Source organism: Mercenaria mercenaria, unplaced genomic scaffold, assembly GCF_021730395.1.
Source record: "Mercenaria mercenaria strain notata unplaced genomic scaffold, MADL_Memer_1 contig_3702, whole genome shotgun sequence".
Taxonomy (NCBI): domain Eukaryota; kingdom Metazoa; phylum Mollusca; class Bivalvia; order Venerida; family Veneridae; genus Mercenaria; species Mercenaria mercenaria.
Window position 1 is genome coordinate 54,510 of NW_026461867.1, and position 9,858 is coordinate 64,367.

At 36.1% G+C, this 9,858-nt stretch overlaps 1 protein-coding gene across 1 annotated transcript; it reads left to right on the plus strand.

The window, feature by feature from the left end:
- Positions 1–3,591: 3,591 nt before the first annotated feature.
- Positions 3,592–9,460, plus strand: LOC128546207 (uncharacterized). The gene is made up of 2 exons (XM_053534449.1): positions 3,592–3,889; positions 7,456–9,460. The coding sequence occupies exon 2, from the start codon at positions 7,733–7,735 to the stop codon at positions 8,504–8,506; it is 774 nt and encodes a 257-aa protein (XP_053390424.1). The 5' UTR covers positions 3,592–3,889; positions 7,456–7,732; the 3' UTR covers positions 8,507–9,460.
- The last annotated feature ends 398 nt before the right edge of the window (positions 9,461–9,858 follow it).

Sequence of the window (9,858 nt, forward strand, 5' to 3'; positions counted from 1 at the left end):
TTAAAAATATAATATCACAGGTGAACTGATTGACAGGAATAGATAAATAATTTTAGCTACTTTAGAATTACATCCATAGTTATTTACAGACATATCTTGAAGTCTGCAAAACTTTAACGCTTTGTCAATGGTGTTGTTACTATCAGTAGATATTTGTCTTTTTTCAGATATTCGTAGTTTTGGTTAAAGTTTTACAAACTGTTTTTCTTTTCTGTACAAATGAGCAAAGAATCATCCTGTTGGGGATCGTAGATCATACATCAGTAAATATCAAAGGAACTGTTTCTCTATAAATATAATTTGCAAAATATATTGAGAGGAGCTAGGTGGAAGTGTTTGGTTTACAGCCAGATACCTCATTGATTAAGGTCCTTGAGATCAAATAATGTGAATTTACTTCAAGATAAAGTTTTATAGCATCTGGTACTGTAACGAGATCCTTCAGAAACATAAAATGTAACCAAACAAAAAGCGAGTTCGGCATGCCCTAAATGTGTTTAAAACTCAAGTTTCCTTTCTATAGTTTATGTCACTGACCGTTCAAAGGCGGTACCCCTATTTTCAACTTTCTTTTTTCCATTTCATATTATTTGCTATGTATATTGTCTTACGTTTTGGTGGTGTTATTTTCCTTAACTCTCCAGGCTCCCACTATTACACCCCCTCTCCTTTTTACCATGAGTAAGGTAAGGTGCCCACCAGACACCGGTTTGGGCTCCTAACTGTTATTTTGCCACTGGTCGACTCTTGACGGTGCCCTACTGTGTTCCTTTATTTGTTTGTTTTATCATCCTTGTTTGGTTGGTTTGCTTTGTTTGGGCGCTCTACAGCTAGGTAACAAAAGTGTACAACATCGGTAAACATTGTAGCAATTACAACTGATTATGTTACTATTTATCAAACTGATTGTTGCAAATGATAAAATTCAAACCTGTTTTATGCCTGCATGCCACAATCTCCAACGGCCCATCTGTATGATATACATGTGTTGTGCACTCGACTTTGCGGTAAATCAGATACCGAGCCTTACTGTCGGCATGCATCGCAATACTAAACTAAGCCCTTGCTTCGCGGCTCGGTATTCACGCATTGCTCAGGTTAGTATGGCGATGCACATCTCCAATTCGGTCGGTATCTATTACCTTACGTGCATATACAAAGGCGGTGGACGGATAAAAACGGGTTGTAAACGGGTTGTAAACTAGTTGGATTAAACTGTGTACTATTTACGAAAACGAAACTAGAAATAAATTTTAATTCATTATTAATTGTAACTGTAAAGACATCAGGTAAGTTTTTGTTTCGGCATTTATTAATCATTTTGATTATTTAGTTACACCTGCAAAATATTTATTTTAACTGTAAATTAATATTACATCCAACCGTCAAATTCGGCGAGCATACATTTTTGATAGATCAGACCACAGGAGCCTGAAATTCTATCAAAAAGCCACGAAAAGGCTGTATATGAAAAAAGACCCCCCTTCTATATAAAAAAACTAAAGGAATGCAACGCATTCACACCCCACCCACCACGAGAAAACAAGAACATTTCAAAGTAAGCAGTGCTATTGTACTCGGGTGGTGTAATTATCTAAAGGCAACTAAAATATATGCGAAACTGTGCTTACTGGTATCTTTATCGTATTAACAAACACGAAATCAACGATTTCAACAACATTTCCTTCATCGTCCAAACCATTGCGTGACGTCACACCTTCAGGTTTTTTCTGCACCGGAGTTAATAATGCTTTTGTGTATATGCCAGTATCCGGTCCGATCCGTACACAATTTAGAACAGAACAGAACAGCATCGTGTAAACAATGTCATATGTCATTTACAACACAATGAATATTTGATATCAGAAAACTCATTCCGTATCACCAAGCGTAGCTATGCATCCATTATATTCTTTTTTTCTGTTATGCGCTGCTTCCGTCAATGGTTGAGTTACTTCCCCTCTTTTGTGAATGCTAGAGTTAGTTCCTATCTTGGGTTTTTCCAACATGATTTGCCCAATCTTTTTATTTATTTAATTGTTAAAGAACTTCAAAGATGTAATATTTATTGAAAGAAATATTAGAAATAAAACATGACATATACAGATATTTTTTACCTGATTCTTGAAACTATTTTTTATTCTCTCCGGTGCAGAAATATACATGAAGGTGTGACGTCACGCAATGGTTTGGACGACGAAGAAAATGTTGTTGAAATCGTTGATTTCGTGTTAGTTAATACGATAAAGCAACCAGTAAGCACAGTTTCGCATATATTTTAGTTGCCTTTAGATAATTACACCACCCGAGTACAATCGCACTGCTTACTTTGAAATGTTTTTGTTTTCTGTGGTGGGTGGGGTGAAAATGCGTTGCATTCCTTTAGTATTTTTATATAGAAGGGGGGGGGGTCTTTTTTCATATACAGCCTTTTCGTTGCTTTTTGATAGAATTTCAGGCTCCTGTGATCAGACATGTTAGCCAAATTTCGGCTCCCACACATTTTACATGTAGATCTATATCAGTAATATTTATCACCGACGTGGTGGAGAAAAAGTGAAGACCGGGCAGAGAGTCAAATTTAAAAAGTTGTCAACTTTGTCTTATTGCTTTTTTTTGTTGAAAATGTTTACATTGTGTCGTATATTCATGCTCCGACTATGTCATAGCACTATCTGTGTTAAATTTGCCAAATATTTCCCCCAGCCCCGCTAGAAACCTCACTCCCCGCTCACACCCCGAAATCCTAGATACGCATCTGCACAAGTTTAGACAGGTCTAAGGTTTTTCTTAATTGTTTAACCTTTGATTATGTTCCGCGACAGTGGATTGAAAAAGAGAGCAAATACTAGGCAGTTTTTCTTTTGTTTACTTTTGATTAATAGTACACTGGTGACATTTACATCAGATTTATCTTCTTATAGATTTATCTAAACTTTGTTAAACTGTTTATTACTTTACACACGGAGAATTTAACAAGCTTTTGCGATTTTTAAATCGCATAAAGATTATGGAGTGATAAAATGGGTACTAGTTTAGCTGTTTATTATGACCTTCTGATATACAGTCCAAAAAATAAGCAAACGTGTTTGTATAAACACGGACGGATCCAAACGGAAGGGGAAGAAGCATTTTATAGAAATATTTCGATGGCAAAATACAATACATATCCGTAGCCCTGACCAACCTATAAACCGGGCAAGTCTATTTTATAAGTACAACAACATGGTTGACCCAATTAAACGAACTGTACAAGTTGTACGCGATGGTAAATATTGTATTACTACGAAGTACCGGTAGGGACTTCACATTTCAAACATTTTAGTTCACACTTCACATCTTATATTTCACTATTTAACTTAGTTTTGACAATATAATGTTATTTTACTTCCAATAAGTGAAGATAACTCGAATCATTCCGGAGTAAGCTATCCCGTACTAACTAGTAGACGTGTTTAGACCTATAATGCCAGGAGGGATAACTGCTCAGTCTCAACACACTATTTCCCACAAAACTTCGCCTTTCACTTTCTTTTATATTTACAGAATTTTACAAAATGGCTGAAGGACGTGGCTTTACATCAATCAGAGACGGCTCAGATGCTGATTTCGAAATTGTGTGTGCGCCATGCAGGGAAGATAATATCAGAGAAGAAGCTGTCAAATTTTGCGTAGAATGCAATCAATATCTTTGTACAGCGTGTGCTAGATATCATAGAAGGATAGCAGCTTTGAAATCACACAAGCTTTTGGATACAGATGATGCCAAAATCGCATCAGTATCTGCCATAGTAACGAAATGTCGGTACCATCCGGATCGAGACATTGAGATGTACTGCGGAACACACGACATGGTCTATTGTCTAAAGTGTATAGCCACGGAGCACAGGTTTGTTTTACTGCATTTTTACTATTGAAGCAGTTCTTTTCATGACGCAACAAATAATTTAACGTTATGTGCTAACCTGTACGAAAAGGTACACCCATACTTCAGGCGGAAACCGCCCTGAAAAATAAGGCGATTTCCATCTAATGTTGCTATTAAGCGAATATCAGCCATAGGGAGACCTTAGTGGAGAATAGGGCTCGAAATATTCAAAAATTGCTTGTTAGTCAAAATTGGCGTAAAAATGTTAAAGCAGAATAAAAATAAAATCCGCCTTATGTAAAGCGTAAAAAACATACGCTTCGTATTTATCTTGAGCACGAAACTAATTTCACATTTTACTAGATTCATCAGCTTTGCCGCAAATACAATTTATTGATTAATATAAGAAAACTTAAATTTTACAAATATATTAGCTGTGGCTCAGTGGCAAAAGTATTGAAGAAAATTGGTGCACATCTTAAAAAAAAATACTGGCTGTCATGAACATTTCTTGAAAAAATTAAGAAAAGTAACCTTCACTAAAATAGAATGGACATTTTATGAACATTTACCGATTATTGCTATGAACTTGCAACTGAAATTGAAATTATCATTTCAGTTTGGTGCCAATTCCACAATATTGTGATGATGTGATGTAATTATGGAAATAATTATGTCACTAAAATAATAACAACTAAATACACACTTAGTCTTGAAATTTTATTTGAATTGTTTGTTACCTTGTAAATGCTATGGAAATGTATTATACTTCGGAAATGTTAGTAATTAACAGATATTGATTTGGTTAAATCAGAAGAGATGTTTGTTCGCCTATAGTTCGCCTATAAATGTCCATTTTTAGCAGAAATACGCCCTTAATACGCCTAGTATTAGGGCGGATTCCACCTTATTTTTCCATACGGGAAATATCCTTAATAAGTAATTATCTGCACTTATAGTCTTAGAAGCAAATACACTTATTAATTTAACTCTGCTCTGGCATACGATTTTTCATATATCTGTCAAAATTTTGATTTATGGCAGTATTGCGACCATTATTTTAAAGAATTTTACTTCACCCAAGTCTCGATCACATTATCCTCTTAAATGGACACGCCTCCAAATAAGCACCAGTTTTCCAAAAATTATTTAAACAGAAAAGCATACCGGTTAAAAGTCTGGGAGGGACTTCTCACTTCTAACTTGTTTGATATCACTTGATTTTAATAGAAAATTCGGAAGAATTCGTCTATATATTTACAGTAAGTATTGATAAAGATTAGATTTCACGATATTTTGTTCTAATGCAATACAATGTTGACGATACATCTTTACCAGACAGTAAGAGATATCTCAGGGCAGTATTTTTATTTCAATATGTACAGTAAGTTGCCTGTGTGTTGTAAAGTCGAGAGTGAGATTTGAATATATTTCATGCTGTCTCCAAGGTGAAAGTCGGTTAAGTTCTGTTATATGGGACCCTATTTTAATTGTATGTGTGATGCAGATCCTCGGCACATCACTACCTTATACATGTATTATTAACGCAGCCGTATGGTTAAGGTCACAGAATTTGAATCACTTTGCCCCTCACCACTGTGGGTTCGAAACCTCCCTTGTCAGAGCTGTAGAATTCTTTCATTTAGGAAACTTGCTTACGGAAGATAGGTGGTTCTACCCAGGTGCCCATCCGTGACTGAAATAATGCCCAGAAGTCTTGGGGCACAAGGGGTGTTCCGCCACACTGAAAAGATGGAAAGTCGCAATATGACCAATAATTGTGCAGGTGTGACGTTATACCCACTAGACATGTTAGCCGGTTGAAATATCTGAAGGTTGTATTATGTATTAAAAAAAAGCAACAGTTTACTGTGAATTCTTGGTGAAAAATTTGACAAATTATTAATCCTTTGTGTACTATTTTATTAATATTTATAATATACTTAGTTATAAAAAGAAACAAAGGGCTATTTGGCCTCGGGGAACCGAAACATCTCCGCGGTCTACAGCAATATAGATATATCGTATGAGCATTGTGATAGAGTTTTAAACATCGATTGCATGAATGATGGCACAATATGATGAAAATATGAAATATGAAAATGAAGCGTGGCTATATAATAAAAAGGTCATTAAGGACTACCATAATGGCACACTGCATTAGTTTGATAATGACCGGAAGTTTGTTTGTATATATGTATATTTATAGTCGTTTCCGGTAACGCATACCAGAAGACTGTTAGTAATGTTAATGGGAGGATAGTGCAAGATACAGAAGACGCTCCAATACCAGAAACTTTCCTAGTTCTTTAGCGTGCCAGGTGTAAAGCATACATACAAGGGACTCTTAGTACAATGTTAGTAATTTTAGTTGGAGGAGCGGGGGTTTGAACTCATGACCCCTGGTTCCGTAGTCAAACATTGTTACAACTGGACCACTGCGTCCGCTCTAATGACCGGAAGGTACAAACGAGCATTATATTAACCTCTTACTAAAGCTGATCCCTACAAAATCAAATGTAAGCCTCCGCAGGTCTATCACAGGTAGTCCATATATAAACAGTGCTAATCTTTCTCCCTTTCCTCGTTCCCTTTCTCATTCGCGTATAAAATGTGGTAGTCGCATAATTATGGAGTCAGATAGTTCTCAGTGTTTTTCCGCTGTGGGGCATTTTTCTGAATTATTTTGCAATTTTGCTGAAATCACATGCCGGATCTTCGCTTGAAATTTAGGTAGCATTATTGCGCTATAGAAGTTATATACCACTACAATTTGGGATTTCAATTTTTGAACTGATTTTATACATGTTTGTTTTTAATCTATTAATAACATTTTTCTTGCATCAAACATAATGCTCACTTTTCTTTTGATTTTTATTTAGCATTGACAATGTTCTTTAGGAAACTATAAGTTACAGACAGCCGATGGAAATTAGAATATGTAATGTGTAAAAATATGCTTTCAACGCACGTTTAAGAACACAAAGCACAAAGGATGCTGTTACTATTAAAGCCGGGAGTGATTCCTTAATTCTTGCTGTCTACGTGGACGAAATATGGCACGTACAAACAAGTTAGAAGTTGAAATAAGACGAATTAAGAATTTTGAAGTATGATATACGGTACAGCTAAATCTCTTCTAATTCGCTAATGCCCTGACTTCAGTTTTATTTTGTATCATAAACAAAAATAATCGAATTGATGGAAACACTTCCTGAAATGATAAAAAAAAAATGCAATAGAAATGGAGACGCGGACTTATCAAGCGGTCAAATGTCAAAAATGCCTTAGTCTGAAATACTGCCAGTTTTGCTTTTAGTTTTACCAAGGTTATTTTCCTTTAACAGAATGACAAATTTCATTGTACATTTTTCCATTTTCAAATTAATTTAAATAGAAATATCATGTTTGTTATATCAAACATTGGAAAGCAAGTAAAACGATTTAAGACATGGAATAGTAGAGGGCAACACTTATTTTCTATTTTTATAATTATTGATTGCTGAACAGTCTTATTCATTTACAGAACAACCAGTGCCATTGCAACGGCTATATGTTACTATATTTCTTATGTATCCATTTTCCAGGGCTTGTGAGAGTGTTAAAAACATAGAAGACGTAACGACACCTTTTGTCCAACAAAATGAAATACAAGGTTTACAAGATGAAACTAAAGCTGTTCGCGATCAGTTAATAGCTGCAAACAAGAAGAAACAAAAAAATGTCGATTCCTTTGGAGAGCAAAGAAATGAAATACTACGGAATATTCAGGATATCGAAAGAAATATACTAGAACATATCGGGAAATAAAAAAGAGAAGCAGTTGAAAGTTTGAACAAAAGGTACTCTGAAATAAATAGGGAAATGGAATCGGAAATCAACTTGACGGCAAATACAATAACAGCAGTCGACAAGTCAACAAGTATATTGCAAAGTGTAAGCAATATGGATGCTAGACAACAGTTTGTTCAAATGAAATTGATACAAAGGACTGTAAAAGATGCTAAGAAAGTGTTTGATGAAAGTGAGTCACAGGGTACTAGGGTTGCTCGTTTTATTGAAAATGCAGATTTGAAAACCGTTATAATGACTGCTACAGATTTAGGACGGTTGGAGACAATGAATAAACATCAGAAGCTGCCTACTCCAAAACGATACACATTGAAATCAAAGAAAGAGATTCATGTCAGAATGCAAAATGATGTTGAGAGATGTTATATTTCTGATACATGCCAGCTTCATGACGGTACTATCATACTCACCGACCACTACAACAAAAAAGTAAAATGGCTTGACGTGAATTATAAAGTACAGTGTCATTGTGATCTAAATAGCAATCCTAGGGACATCTGCTGTACCACCGAGAACGAAGTTGCTGTGAAAATGAACAACAACAAAGTTCAGTTTATATCGGTTGATAGTTCGTTAGCTATACTGAGAGATATATCGATAGAAGGTGGAGGTTACTGGGGAATGGCGTATATTGCTGGAGATTTGTGGGTATCTACCGGGAGTGGTATCAACGTGTACAATAGATCAGGTACACTTCTGAAATCTATCAGCAATAACGTAAATGGTCAGAGAATATTTAAATCTTCTCCTCAGCATATTGCTGCCAGTGGAGAGAATGTTATTTAAGCAGATGGAAGTGATGGGGCTGTGTGTTTAGGAAGAGATGGAACAGCGAAAAGTGAACTGCGGGATGGAAGGCTGAGCTTCTCCCAAGGTGTGTGTGTATCTAGTGATGGCACCGTGTTTCTGTCTGGATATAGTTCCCGCAATATTGTGATGTTTAGTGGTGATGGAAAATATCAAGGAGAGCTGCTAACGACGCAAGAAATGGGGCTAACGAATCATGGATCGCTCTACTACGACAACAAAAGAAATTGCCTAATTCTAACACGCCATACAAGAGGTGATAGTATTTACATACTTGAAATGTGCGACTGATTTCAAGAAATACAGACAGTTGCTCTAAAAACCATAGGACAACAGGATATGCCGATGAATTGCATACATTTTCCAAGACATTTGCAAATTCGTATTTTAATTGAATTATATACTATATCTGTTTCCTAGTCTGATTATTTAGACAGTTTCCACAAAAACCGTTTTATAAGACAGTCGCTAAAATGACATAAAATTGTGTTGGTGCGGCGTTCGCAGCGTTCAACCAAACAGAAAAAAAACAACAAATTAATCGTGTATATATTTCAAAGTTTGAAAACTAAATTACCTCCTCTTTGGCAAAATGTGGCAAAATTAAAAATGCAAAAAACATTCGAAATATCTTGGAACTTAGAAGTTTTTTCGACTATTAAGTACATAAATAATACTTTATCTTTTTCTACGAATGACATGACCACTTGCGACATTAGCACATTTTCAACGCACAGTTCATAAGGGTAGTACTACGGCCCTGGTCGTCTCTTTCGAGCTATGGATTTCAATTCCTGACCGATCGCTTTCACATTGGCTTTTTTCATCCACAGGCATCTTTACAAAAGTTATGTCTTAAACACATGTAATGAGATATATGCCTTAAAAGGCACTTATTTATTCATTTCGGAAACTTGACCCGTGATTTGACAGTATGCCATTCATTCCGGTTTTCCTATCTTTTATATCATTTGTATAAATCTGTGTTTTTTGTACGGCGAGATACACGATCACCTCTCACGATCATGCAAAGGTAAACCGTGGTTCTGGTTCAATTCATACACACCACATTTTTATACGCCCGTCTCTGAAACAGCGGGGCTTATTATGTGATTACCCGTGACGGGCGGCAGGCGGGCGGTCGGTCGGCGTCCAAAGCATGTCCGCTCTCTAAGACGAACAGTTTTCATCTGATCTTCACCAAACATGTTGATAATGTTTACGGGCATAATATCTCGGGCATGTTTGATAACAACCCAAATCGCCCCAGGCACTCTTGGATTATGGCCCTTGAATTACTCGAAAACTGGCAATTTAGCCTTGTCCTCTCT

Bases quoted from the DNA above. Each gene is read 5' to 3' on its own strand.
- LOC128546207 (XM_053534449.1), top strand. From the start codon at position 7,733: ATGGAATCGGAAATCAACTTGACGGCAAATACAATAACAGCAGTCGAC.